The sequence below is a fragment of the Choloepus didactylus genome, chromosome 25 (assembly GCF_015220235.1).
Source record: "Choloepus didactylus isolate mChoDid1 chromosome 25, mChoDid1.pri, whole genome shotgun sequence".
In the NCBI taxonomy this organism is placed as follows: Eukaryota; Metazoa; Chordata; class Mammalia; order Pilosa; family Megalonychidae; genus Choloepus; species Choloepus didactylus.
Window position 1 is genome coordinate 5,960,230 of NC_051331.1, and position 14,081 is coordinate 5,974,310.

At 52.4% G+C, this 14,081-nt stretch overlaps 1 protein-coding gene across 4 annotated transcripts; it reads right to left on the reverse strand.

The window, feature by feature from the left end:
• Positions 1–122: 122 nt before the first annotated feature.
• ICAM3 (intercellular adhesion molecule 3) lies at positions 123–13,596 on the reverse strand. 4 transcript variants are annotated; one of them, XM_037818487.1, is made up of 9 exons: positions 13,529–13,596; positions 5,068–5,235; positions 4,631–4,720; positions 3,800–4,066; positions 1,712–2,017; positions 1,260–1,547; positions 849–1,103; positions 468–716; positions 123–384 (listed from the first exon to the last, which is right to left on the reverse strand). In XM_037818487.1, the coding sequence occupies exons 3-9, from the start codon at positions 4,707–4,709 to the stop codon at positions 197–199; spliced, it is 1,632 nt and encodes a 543-aa protein (XP_037674415.1). In that variant the 5' UTR covers positions 4,710–4,720; positions 5,068–5,235; positions 13,529–13,596; the 3' UTR covers positions 123–196. The 4 variants fall into 4 exon arrangements, with proteins under 4 accessions (XP_037674415.1, XP_037674416.1, XP_037674414.1 ...); XM_037818488.1 differs by lacking the exon at positions 5,068–5,235 and having other exon boundaries at positions 13,529–13,547; XM_037818486.1 differs by lacking the exon at positions 5,068–5,235 and having other exon boundaries at positions 4,631–4,771; positions 13,529–13,544.
• Positions 13,597–14,081: the final 485 nt, after the last annotated feature.

The following is a 14,081-nucleotide window of genomic DNA, read 5'->3' on the forward strand; positions in this document are numbered from 1 at the left end:
CCCTCCCCGCCCCCTAGCTGCGCAGAGGCGCAGCCGCGCAGCCTCCAGCTGGCCGGGCTGCACCGCGGGAGGGTTCCACGCGCGACAGTCCCCCGGCACGCGCGGGGCACGCTACACACTCCGGGCTTGGAAGGCTTTATTAGTGCAGAACCCGGGCGTACAGCCCAGGGCCCCCCGGATCCCAGCAGCCCGCAGCTCAGGAGGGCTCCTCCTCCCCCGCCCCGTCGGGCTCTCTAGACGTAAGGGGCAGGAAGGTGTTCCATGGCCTGTAGCTGCCGCTCCTCTTATGCCGCTTGAAGACGCACATCAAGGCCACTGCCAGAATCACCAGGCCCAGGACCGACAGCACCGCTAGGACGACGACGACCGAGCGGGGGTTGCGATCTGTGCAGAGAAGCAAGGAGTGAAGGCGCGCCCGCCCCCTCCCGGGCTGGCCCGTCCAGACCCGCGGCCCCGCCTCGGCTCACTCTGCACCACCAGCACCACTTCCAGGGTGTCCGTGCCCCGCGAGCTGGCTGCCTGGCACCGATAAGTGCCGCTGTAGTTTAAAGTGACGTGGAACTGGGTCCCCACGGGCACGCTGGCGCTGGAGACTTCGTGCAAGCACTGCAGCCGGGGCGCCGGGTTGCCCCGGGCCTGGCACCGCAGGACCTGGTAAGTCTTCTCCTTCCACGTGAAGCGCTCGGCGCATTTAGCCCGGTCGATCTTGGGACCATCTGCGGGACCGCCAGGAGATCAGAAGCACCCAACACTGCTTAGGCATCACGGCCCAAGGGGGGAGGGGGGTATCCAGCCCTTCCTGGACGGGGTGGGTGGGGAGGGATACAAGATGAGAGGGGTCAACTCACAGAGGACGCGCAGCTCGGCGCTCGCGCTCCTGCGCAGGGTCTCCCCGTCCACCTGGAGGGTGGCGGTGCAAAAGAAGCCGCGCCCATCGTCGTGCTCTGTGGCGTTCAGGTGAAGCTGGGCGGGCTGCCCGGAGCCCGCGGCTGGAGTCCCGTCCAGTGTGACCAGGGCTCGGGCCCCGGATGCGCAGGTCACGGTCACCATGGTGCCCTCGAGGACGCTGGACTCGCTCAGGGTCAGGTTGGGGCCCAGAAAGCCTGGGGGCGGGGCGTTTGCGGGGAGTCCGCCGGCCACGCCCCTCCAGTCTGCCAAGCCGCGCCCACCGCCCACCCCGCGACGGGCAGACCCTGCCCCTCGGCGCCATCCGGCTCCGCGTTTCTCCCATTGCGCCCGCCCGGCCCCGCCCCTCTTACCGTGGACCGTCACGTTCTGCTGGATCTTGCGGCTCTCCCCCCCCAGGCGCACGATGCAGGCCATCTCCCCGGCGCCCTCCTGATCCGCGCGCGCTGTGGCCGTGGCGGTGGCCTTGAGCGTGTCCCTCTGGCTGACGACCTCAGGATTCAGCTCCTGGTCCCCCAGCGCCAAGCGGACCTGGGCCTCCGACGCCGGGAACAGCCCGTCCAGGGTGCAGCTCACGGCCCGCGACATTCCCACCTCCAAGAACCGGGGGACATCGAGGCGCGGGGGAGTCACGGGCAGGGCTGGGGACAAGGATGGAGGTGAGCGCACAGCGTGGACACCTACACGGCCTTCCCACGGGTCTCCCACCCGAAGCCACCCTGCCCAGTGGCTCAGGGCGTCCCATCCATCCCAGAACACCCCGTTCTCCAGGGCACTTCCTACTCTGGTTCAGCTCATCACCCACCGAAGGTTCGGAGCTGCCTGGGGGCGGAGGTGTTGCGGAACAGCCCCAGCCCTTGGGGACGCAGGTCCAGCTCCGCGCGGCACGAGAAGTTGGCGCCGTGGTCCTCCCTGCGCGCCAGCACCGTGGCCGTGACCTCGGCGGGCTCCCCGACGGCCGGCTGCCGGCTCAGCTCCTCCTCCCCGCGGAGCAGCGCCACGGACAGGTGTTGCCGGGGCGCGCCGCCCGCCACCACGCAGCGCAGGGTGAGGGTCTCCCCGACGGGCTGCCAGGGGGGCAGGGACACCAGCTCCACGCGCTCTGGGAGCCCTGGGTGGGGGGAATGTATGGCACTTGTCAGCGGGCCCTGCCACACCTACCCCAGGGAGTGTGAAGTGGGGGGCAGGTGGCAGAACTATGACTTTGGAGTTTATAAACTGTAGAGGGCTTAGAAGTGCATCTGCACTCGTGTTTGTTATTGTCATTAGCTATCATTAGCATCTTTATTATTTCCTGTGTTTTCGGACACCTTGCCAGGCACTAAAACTAAAGTCACCCAAGGACCTTCCAGTTAAGAAAAAAAATAAATAAATAAATCAGGAAGGAAAGGGACTAACATTGATCATCTCCTGTGATAGTTCTTAAAAGCCATAAAAGTTCCCGCTTCCTGAGAGCTTTCCTTAAACTTTCCAGGTGCCACTTGCCTTCATCCAACCTGGGGGAATCTGTTCGATTATTCTCCCCTTTTATGGATGGAGAAACTGAGGCCTGGAGAGCTGAGGCGAATTGCCCAAGGACGCACAGCCAGGGTTAGAACGTGGGACTGCCGCAGGCACGCAAGGCTCTCATGGTCCCCCTGCCAGGCGGTGGCCTCTCGGAGTGTTCTGGCAAAGTCATGGGGGCTTGGCACCCTCAAGGCTGGGTCTCCTCCCAGAAGTAGCCACATGCCCCTTGCAGACACGTCTGTGCCCCCAGACCTCCTCTGGGGAGCATCTTACTCTCACCTTTGACAACTCAAGCCTTGTTCTCAAGTTGTCACCCAGCAGGTCGCGGACTGGTTGATATAAAAAATATTTACCATATTAATGTTTCCCATTTTGGAATGTTCCACAGGGAGGCCACCATCTGATGATGGAGTACCACCCATCAGGGACAGTGGTATGATGGGAAGGGCTGGCAGTGCTTGCGGCTCATGCCGATTCACAAGCCTACACACACAGACATACACACCACTCACACGGAAACACGCAGAGATACAAAGACACACAGATAATACACACTGATACTGAGAGTTACACCAAAATGCACAGGCATTCACAAGCACAGACTGGGATACACATAAACACACAGAGGCTCAGGCATGGGCAACAAACCCCCACACAGACCCACAGTAACACAGTACCTGATACACGTGCACTCACACACAGACACTCACGGACACACACAGGTACACAAACACTGACACACAGACACACAGATACTCAGGAGCAGAGGCAAACGCAAACAATAAACACCAGCTTCACGAAGGTGTCACCGAACAGTAGTCACCATATGTGACGTAATCTATTCTATTTTTTGAAAACGCAGAGGAACTGGAAGGTTCTGGAAGAAATTGGTAGGGGGCTGGAGGATTAAGAGAGGAAGGCTCCCCCTCTTAAGAGCTGGGGCCTGGGAGCCAGAGTCCAGCTTCTCCCCTCACGAGCTAGGGGACTCTGGCCAGGGGCTCCTCCCTGCCATGCCTCAGTTTCCCCACCCAGGAAATGAGGCTCGTGAGTGTGCCTCCCCCCAGAGACTTTTGTATGGACTGTGTGAGCAAATACAGGTGAAGCCCCTGGAACAGGGCCCACTTGCAGTCAGCACTAGGTAAATGCAGATTTTACGTTTGCACCGTTTTGGATTTTTTAATACTTTTTGCATTTTGCATCCCAGGAATGTTTTACCTACCCTAAAAATCAAAGTGATAAATAAAAGACATGAGATGACGTTGTAAAAATGCTTATCGGGACACACGCTGCCCTGGCATATGGTTGAGATGTGTCCCTCTGTCCGTCCGAGGTCCATTCCTGCCAGCGCCCCACGCCCTCCCCACCACCCACAGCCGGTCACACTCACTGTACACGGTGAGGTTGGTGGAGCTTGTCATCTGGGAGCCTTGGCAAACCACGCCACACAGGACCTGGCTGTCGTCGGTCACGTTGTGCAGCTGGAAGGCCACCCAGTTGGGGCCACGACCCTGCGGCTCCTTGACGAGGGGTGTTTCCAGGTGGATGAGGGGGGCGCTGGGGCAGTCGGTGCTGCAGTTCACCAGCAGGGACCCACCAGAGATCACCAGCGGGCCCTGGGGCTCCACCCACAGCGAGAAGGCCTGTCCTCGGATACCTGCGGGACGCGGGGATGTTCTGTGAGTTGGTCCTGTGTCCTCCCCACACCCCACCCCCTCACCATTCAGCCCTCGTGGTGCTCCCAATCCAGTGGGGAGGGTACATGGTTGGTCAGGGTTGGGGAGAGCTCCGAGGGAGGCCAGGGGAGGCCCTGCTCCAGCCTAAAGCAGGGTGTGAGTCAGGGAAGGCTTCCTGGAGGAAGGGGCAATTTACAACTTGTTTTGAGGGATGAGTAGGAGTTCACCAAGTGAAGGGGAACTGCGTTTCAGACAGAGGGACTAGCATAGGCAAAGGCTGGGGTTCCAAACGGCGCAGGGAAAGTCATGGGGTGGGGTGGGGCGGATGAGTGAGGGGAGACCACAAGTTACAAGCAGGGTCGGGGCCACGGGGAGCCCTGGAGGCTGAGTTAAGGAGCCACAACTCTCTCCCGAGGACACCGGGGAGCCCTCGGTCAGATTTGAGTTCAAGAAGGGGGCACAGCGGCCAGGCCAGGGGATGCGGGGGAGCTTGGTTTTCTCGGTTCTCCCCAATCCCCACTGCACCCCAGCTCCCCCCGCCTCACCTGGGAGCAGCAGACAGGCCAGCAGCGCGCAGAGAAGCAGAGCCCGGCGGGCCCCAGGCAGTGTCCCCGAGGGTGCCATGGTGGCCCGGCCTATGGGGAGGAAGCCAGCACCAGGAAGGTGGCGCAGGGGCAGGGGCAGGGCTGTCCAAGGGACAGAAGCACCGTGGTTAAGATTGCCAAGTCGGGGGGCGGCACCGTGGCCGGGCCACGGGAGGCTCTGTGGCCTCGGGGGGCTGGGGGGTGCTGAGGCACCTGGAGTGCAGGCGACAGCTCGGGGGGCCTTGCCAGGCTGCGGGGCGCTGGGGAGTCTCCAACAGGGCCGCCCCCAGCAGCTCTGCGGTCCCCCAAATGAACGCACAGGAAGTGCTAACACAACCGTCTTCCTTTATTCTCAGTACTGGGTACCCTGGGGAGGGAAGTCAGACGGGGAGAGTCACCTCCTTCCTGCTAAACCTCGGGTGCAAGGTGCTCTGACCCCAAAGAGGAAGTCAGTGGGGGTGCCTCTGGGCAAACGTTCCCAAGCTCATCAGGTGGGATTTCAAGGCAGCGTTGCAAGGGGACGTCGAGGCACGGCCTCCAGGGGTTAGTGTGAGATCGCGACGTTCCTGGGGAGCAATGAAGAGGTATCAGGGTGATAAAGGGGGACCCCAATAAGCGAAGCCATAGAAAATGAACAGAGCCCACATGTATTGAGTAGCTGCTTGGCTGATGAGCAAGCTAGGCTTTGGCTCCTGGTGCTTTATCTTTGACAGTCTTTGGGTGGGGGTCCCCCACTCCCTGTAAGCAGTGCTGAGGGGGCCCTTCCCTCCAGGCAGCTGGCCTCTTTACTTCGAGAGAAGGGGCTGAGGGGGACAAGGTGGGCAGCCCCCCCAGCCTGTGGTTCCGTCTCGGGGGTGTTTTGTCCCGCCTCTGCCCTCCATGAGAGGCACTTTGTTGATGGCCTTGATGGTGGTGTGCCTTCATCCAGTCTCCCCATCCCTAAGGTACGCCCCACCCCCTCTCTCACAGGGAGGACCCCAAACAGATCTCTCTGGTGCTGTTCTTCCCTCCCCCCATCCCCAAACAATTCCACAGGGTGCTGAGAGAGCAACTCAAACACCCTTCAGCAGCTCCCAACCCAAAGTAAAACGGAGTCATCTCCGATCCTATCTGCTCAAAACCCTTCTGACTTCAGCCCCTCCCAGCGACCCCTTCCCTCTCTCTGCTCCGGCCACACATCACATTTCTGCCTCAGGACCTTTGCACTGGCTGTTCGTCTGTCTGGACTGCTCTCCCTTTCACATCCACTTGGCTCCCTCCTTCCCCTGAGCGAGGCCATCCGTGACCAGCCACTTCACAACTTTAACTTTATGTTTCCTCCCAGAAGTTGTCGCCTTCTAATATACTTATAATCTATTCACTGTTCTGTCCAGCTGTTCACTGAAACTTGAGAATATAAGGATGTAATTTTTTGTCTAGTTCACAGATTTGTCCCCGGGGACTAGAACGATGCCAAGCCCACAGCAGGTGCTTGTGGTGGTTTGGAGCTGTGGGTTCCTGTGCCAGTCTGTATATATTATGCCCCCCAGAAAAAGCCATGTTCTTTGATGCAAAGAACAATCTGGGGGTAGATTGATTAATCTTTTTGATTGGGGTGTGACCTTTTGATCGGATGTTTCCATGGAGATATGACCCACCCAACTGTGGGTGATGACTCTGATTGGATGGTTTCCATGGAGGCGTGGCCCCGCTCATTCGGAATGGGCCTTGATTAATTGACTGGAATCTTATAAAGGGGCTCTCAAATAGAAGGACCTCAGAAGAGCTGCAGCTAATAAAGGACAAACTCCCCAAGAGCAACAATTTGGAGAAGGCCATTTTGAAACACAACCTGGGAGCAAGCAGATACCAGCCACGTGCCTTCCCAGCTAACAGAGGTTTTCCGGATGCCAATGGCCTTTCTCCAGTGAAGGTACCCTATTGTTGATGGACACTTCATGGCCTTAAGTGTTTAACCAAATAAACCCCCTTTATAAAAGCCAGTCCACTTCTGGTGTTTTGCAAAATGGCAGCATTAGCAAACTAGAACAGGACCCCAGAAAAACAAGGTCTTAAATCTAATCCATTCCTGTGTAATCCATTGTAAGTAGGACCTTTTGAGGAGAGTACTTCAGTTAAGATGTGGCCCACCTCATTCAGGAGTCTTAATTCTCTTACTGGAGTCCTTTATAAATGGAGTGAATAAATGAATACAGAGAGAGAGAGAGAGAGAGAGAGAGAATGAACCACAGAAGCAAGAAGCAGAACCACAGAAGCAAGAAGCTGAAATCAACAAAACACGAAGAGAAGGGAAAGACCAGCAGACACCACCATTTTGCGTTGTTGCCTTGCCACGTAACAGAGGAGCCAGGGGTCACTGCCAGCTTGTCTTTGGGAAGAAAGCATCGCCTTGATTTGGATATTTTCTTGGCCTCAAACTGTAAGCTAATACATTCCCGTTGTTCAGGCTGAACCATTTCACGGTACTTGCTTTAAAAAGCAGCCTAGAAAGTAAAACAGTGCTCCCCAAATAATTGTTGAGTGAATACACGTGGAAATTGTGGGGCGCTCCCAGGCTTCTGTGAACTCCAGGTTAAGTTGTCCTGATGGGTGATTGGCAGAAGAGAAATAAAGAGGACAGAGGTTCTCTTCCCTCCGTGCTCCCCTCCCAGCCCTGCAGATGGGTTAGGTCACACAGGCCCAAACCCCACAAGCCTTTGGGCCAAAGTGGGGTAGCCCAGGAAGAAGTAGGGGTGGCAGTGGCAGCTAGGTCTCCAGAAGGCAAGGCACAGACTGTCCCAGCCCGTCTCTGGCCACGTGGAAGGCTGGCATCTGAACTGAGGGGGCTCCCCCAGACCCAGAATTGACATGAAGACGTGAAGTGGTTTATTAGCTGTGATTCTGTGTCAGGCTGTGCTTGGAACTATCCCGCCATGAGTTTCATCATTTCTAAAATGGCGATGTTCAGCGGCCCTACCTCCTAGAGGCGGGGGAGGAGTCAGGCATCTGCAGAAGCGCGCATGTGCAGCTCTAAGCCTGCACCTTCAAGATTACATCCAGGTGTAGCTTGCATCCCAGGTGTAGTGTGTGTCCCAGGTGTAGCTTGCATCTCAAGTGTGGCTTGCATTCAGGTGTAGCTTGCATCGCAGGTGTTGTTTGCATCCAGGTGTAGCTTGCATTCCAGGTACATTGTGTGTCCCAAGTGTAGTTTGCACCTCGGGTGTAGTTTGCATCCAGGTGTGGCTCGCCTCCAAGTGTAGTTCACGTCCAGATGCAGCTTGCATCCCAGGTGTAGTTTGTGTCCCAGGTGTAGCTTGCATCTCAGGTATAGTTTGCATCCAGGTGTAGCTTGCATCCCAGGTGTAGTGTGTGTCCCAAGTGTAGTTTGCATCTCAGGTGTAGTTTGCATCCAGATGTGGCTCACATCCATATGTAGCTTACATTCAGATGTACCTTGCATCCCAGGTGTAGTTTGCTTTCCAGGTGTGGCTTGCACCTCAGGTGTTGTTAGCATCCAAGTGTAGCTTGCATCTCAGGTGTAGTGTGTGTCCCAGGTGTCGCTTGCATCTCAGGTGTGGCTTGCATTTCAGGTGTAGCTTGTGTCTCAGGTGTTGTTTTTATCCAAGTGTAGCTTGCATCCAGGGGTAGCCAGCATCCTGGTGTTGCTTGCGGGTGAGCTAGCATCCCCGGTGTAGCTTGTGTCCAGGTGTAGCTTGAATCTCAGGTGTATACCGTGGGCAGGCAGGAGCCCTGGCTCACTGGGCTAAGGCTGGAGCCATTTTCATCCTGTCCTCAACAATGCACAATGATGATAATTCTCCCTCCTAACGTGGCTTGATGACTGAGCACTTGCATCTGCGTGTGGAGCTTCTAACCCTCCCTCTAAGCCCACAAGACCCCCTCGTTTTCTCTGTTTTACAGATGAAGCCCCCTGGCCCCAATCAGCTGGGGAAATACTGTTCAAAACCGCAAAGACATCACGGCTCTTCCAGTGCAACAACAAGGCAAACGCCATCCTAGTGAAACCCCGACAGGATATTTCACAGTTTTGTGAGTTGAATTGCGTTCCCCCAAAAGGTGAAGTCCTGATCCCCAAACTGTGAACGTGACCTTGCAGGCGTACCCTGGAGATATGGTAGGCTGCATTACAAGCCACTGCAATAAAGCGAGTATCACAATGAACGAGATGCACAAATTTTTTTCTTCCCAGTGCATGTAAAAGTTACATTTACACTGGACTGTAGGTTATTGTGCCGGTTTGTATGTATTATGTCCCCCAGAAAAAACCATATTCTTTGATGCAATCTTGTGGGGGCAGACGTATTAGTGTTGATTAGATTGGAACCTGTTGGTTCAGTGTTTCCATGGAGACATGACTCAATCAACTGTGGGCAAGACCTTTCATTGGATTATTTCCATGGAGGTGTTGCCCCACCCATTCAGGGTGGGTCTTTATTGGATCACTGGAGCACTTTAAAAAGAGCCACATAGGCCCAGACACAGAGCAGCTGTGAGTGACATCTTGAAGAGCAACTGAGAGTGACATTTGGAAGAGCAGCTGCAGCTAAGGGAGGACAAAACGCCCCAAGAGCAACATTTTGGAGAGTGCCACTTTGAAATGCAACCTGGGAGCAAGGGAACGCAAGCCCCATGCTTTCTGAGATAACAGAGGTTTTCTAGATACCAATGGCCTTTCTCCAGTGAAGGTACCCTTTATTGATGCCCTACCTTGGACACTTAATGGCTTTAAGACTGTAACTGTGTAACCAAATAAACCCCCTTTATAAAAGCCAATCCATTTCTGGTGTTTTGCAAAACGGCAGCATTAGCAAACCAGAACAGCTATTAATTGCACAGTAGCATTATGTCTAAATAAATTATATACCTGAATTAAAATGTGACACAGAGACATGATGTGAGCACATGCTGTTGGAAAAGTGGCAGCCGTACAGCTTCTCGGGAAGCTCAGTATAGAATGGCCATATGACCCAGCAGTCCGACTGCTCAGTACATACACAGATCTGAAAGCAGGGACGCGAACAGACATTTGCACACTGATGTTCATAGCGGCATTATTCACAATAGCCAAAAGATGGAAACAATCCAGCTGTCCATCAGCCGGCGACTGGATGAACAAAATGTGGTCAATCAACTCAATCAACTGTGGCTGAAAATGTTGATTGGATTATTTCCATGATAGTCCATTATGCAGCTGTGAGAAGGAGTGAACTCACAACACACTTGGCTACAAGGATAAACCCTGAGGACATTATGTTGAGTGAAACGAGTCAGACCCAGAAGGACAAATATTGCATGAGCTAAACATAGCTAGCAAACTCCTGGTTTTAATATCTAGAAGACAGGCCACCAAAAGACAGAATGAGAGGAGAGAATGGGGAGCTCATGCTTAATTTGTGCAGATTCTGTAATAAGGTCGATTGTAAATGTTTGGAAAGGGATGGAGGTGACGGGAACACATTATCGTGAGTGTAATTAACAGGGATGATATGTGGGTGCGTTTGTGGTTGAAAGGGAAAGTTTAGGGCCATGTATGTCACTAGGAGGAAAGCCAGAGGATGAAACATGGGGCTGTACAACATAGTGAACCCTCTTCAGGGTAAAAATGTTATAGAATTGATTGTGGTGCTGTATGCTTGACTCTGTGACTATATTAGAAGGTAGTGATTGTATACTTTGGATGGATTGTATGGTATAGGAATTTATCTCAATGAAATTGCTTTAAAAAAAAAAGAAAGAAAAATTGGCACCCATAGACTTGCTTGATGCAGGGTTGCCCCAAAAACTTTCTAGTTGTTCAAAAAAAACACATGTGCCTAAGAGTCTCCCCCCAAGTGCCTCTTTGTTGCTCAGATGTGGCCTCTCTCTCTAGCTAAGCCACCTCGGCAGGTGAACTGACTGCCCTTCCCCCGATGTGGGACCTGACTCCCAGGGGTGTAAATCTCCCTGGCAACACAGGATATGACGCCTGGGGATGAATCTGGACCCAGTATCGTGGGATTGAGAATATCTTCTTGACCAAAAGGGGGAAATGAAAGGAAAGAATATTTCAGTGGCTGAGAGATTTCAAATGGAGTCGAGAGGTCACTCTGATGGACATTCTTATGCACTATGTAGAGAACCCTTTTTAGGTTTTAATGCATTGGAATAGCTAGAAGTAAATACCTGAAACTATCAAACTACAACTGTGTAGCCTTGACTCTTGAAGATGATTGTATAACAATGTAGCTTAGAAGGGGTGACAGTGTGATTGTGAAAACCTTGTGGCTCACACTCCCTTTATCCAGTGTATGGGTGGATGAGTAGAAAAATGGGGACAAAAACTAAATGAAGAATAGGGTGGCGGGGGGTGGGTGGGTAGGATTTGGGTGTTTTATTTTTTATTATTAGTTTTAATCTTTCTGGTGTAAGGAAAATGCTCAAAAATAGACTGGGGTGATGAAATGCACAACCATATGATAGTACTGTGAAAAGTTGATTGTATACCGTGGATGACTGTATGGTATGTGAGTATATCTCAACAAAACTGAATTTAATAATAATAAGAAGAAGATGCAGTATCTGCGAAGTGCAATAAAACGAGGTATGCCTGTATTTTGAAATGGTCTTTGCAGATGGGATTAGTTGAGGTGAGGGTATCCTGGGTTAGGTTGAGCCCTCAATCCAGTATGACTGGTGTCCCTGGAAGGAAAGATTTGAAGACAGAGACACTGGGGGAGAAGGCCACGTGGAGATGGAGCCAGGTGGGAGCGATATGGCCACAAGCCAAGCAACACCAAGGATGGTGGCTGCCAGCAGGGGCTGGCAGAAGTAAGGATGGGTTCTCCCCCACAGCTTAGGGAGGGCAAATCCCTCCCAGTTGTGAGGATGAGGTTAAGTTTAGCTTTCACACACGACAGGTGTGCCTTGCAGGGTGGGGCAGTTAAGGAATTGGCAGAAGGTTAAAAAGACAAACTGTAATCCACAGTCAGTCCCCCTACTTATCCACCCACTATCCACAGTCAGTCCCCCTGCTTATCCACCCACTATCTACCATCCTTGCAGGGTGGAGCCTCGGAATAGAGGTTCCCAAAATAACCTCATAACCTGTTACCAAACTAGCCCAGACTGGCTCTAAAGAGGCCTGGGCATAACCATTATAGTCAGGGGTGGGGATTTGTTCCAGCTGTTCCTAATGTTGCAAATTTGGGCGGGAAAGGTATTTCAAAGGTTTCTAATTTGGGCAGACAGCATGTTTCAAAGTTGTGCAGGCTAGTTAGGCTTATCAAATAGACTGTAACCTCTGGAGTATCCAGCCTCTGGAGAAACAGGGGAGGGACTTGCGCTTAGGTGTAGGGAATAAATACTGCTGGGTCTCTTGTTCTGCACGCAAACCCCCCACATTTGGTTGGGCGCCCGTTCTTGCAAGATCGTGAATAAATTCTTTTCTTCTCCACAATCGGGTGAGCGTTCATTCCTTTTTAGGAATAGTGCTTGTTTCTCACACAGTCGACACCTGGATTTTGATATTTAGTTTCCAGAACCAAAAGAATCAATTTCTGTTGTTTTAAGCTACACAGTTTATGTTCATTTGTGACAGCAGCCCTAGGAAACTAACGCACAGGGAATTTGAGAGGCCGATTCAAAAAGTCATATTAAGAATAATGACGTCCTCCTATTCTGATTCACCTCCAGAACATGAGATGGCTTGATGGGTGGGGAGCGGAATGGACAGATGGATGGATAGATACCGAAAGATAAGAGCAAGTTTAGTAACAGGTTAATTGTAGGAGCGGGGTGGGGGGGCATATGGGGGTTTACAATTCTTTTGACATTTCTGGATGTTCGAATCCTTTCAAAGATGTTGGAAAATAAAAATTGCCCCCCTCGTGGATCTGGGCCTTGAGCACCAGCAGCTGCTCATGTCACAAAAGGAGGGACGATCAGACCCCGTGTCCTTCTGCTGATGAAGTCCTGCCAATGAATAGAAACTGAATCTCGCCATCAGCTGACAGGAAGTTCAGAAGACAGAGGAACATACACAAATTACGGCACAGTGATGGTAACAGGCCAGGAAAGTCTACAGGAAAAACAACCCGGTTTCTTCAAAAAATACATTGCAAGAGAGGGGGGAGGAAAAAGAGAAAGAGGAACCCAGAAATGGAACCACAAACAAACAAAAGACAAACGTTTAAGAGACAATTTTGGGTCCCCGCCTAGACGTCCCTGAAGATTGGGAAAGCGACTGAGCTAGAGGAAGAGGTAGCAACAGACAAGACGGAATTTAACAAAGGAATTATGAATCCTGAATCTTTATACAATTTGCTTTTTCTTAGTTGCTGGGGTATTGGAATAGACAGAAGGAAAGAACTGAAATGGTGGAACTGCAACACATAGTCTCCTTTGAAATTTGCTAACTACTTGTTAAATTGAACTTGGAAAGTTACTGTTTCTATGTATATATGCTATATTCTACAATAAAAAATATGATAGAGCTTGGGCAAGATGGTGGCATAGAGAGGAGTGGAAGCTAAGTAGTCCCCCTGAAACAACTAAAAAAAACCAGAAACAACTAGTAAATAATCCAGAATAACTGAGGGGGGACAAACGAGACCATCCACTCATCATACACCAACCTGAATTGGGAGGAATGCCCAAGAACACAGCATAAAATCTGTAAGTAAAACCTGCGGATCCAAGTCACGAGACCCCCTCCCCCATAGCCCGAGCTGCAAAGCCTCGTGGTGCCAGAGAGAAGCTCTCTCCCAGCAAGCGAATATAGCTCAGCTGAGCTCCAACTGGGGTTTTAAGTAGAGAGTGTGAACTGTTCACTACAGGTACGAATCCCCCAAAAACAGAGAGAGGTTTTGGGTGATGACTGACCTGGGAGAGCCGGAGGGTCGCCTTGGACGAGGTCTGAAGGGGACTAGCTGTTTCTTTTTTGGCTCAGTGGAGAAAGCCCCAGTCATTTTCAGTTTCCAGGGCTGTGACTCGGGGAAGGGTGGAGACAGCACAAGCAGAGAGAGAGACCATTGAAATGCTAATGACCCCCCCTAGCGGGTCTATCGTCTCTAAGAGGAAAGGGGTGGGGCCCTTTCCATTCAGAACCAGACCCCAGAGCCTGGGGGAACACGGCCACACCTCCTCACACCAGTCAAGAATTATAGGCTAACAGGCATCACCTGCTGGGCAGAAAAGCACAGTGACCTGAGGCATCAAAGGGTGGAGCAATTTTATAAGACACACCAGCAGGGAAACCAGATACTGAATATTTCTTCCCTCTGGGACCTGAGCCTGTTCTGGTCTGGGAAAACCTGATTTGGATAACCAAGGAAACCATGCCTAGACAACAGAAAATTACAGCCTACACTAAGAAAAACAAAGTCATGGCCCAATCAAAGGAACAAACGTACACTTCAACTGAGATACAGGAATT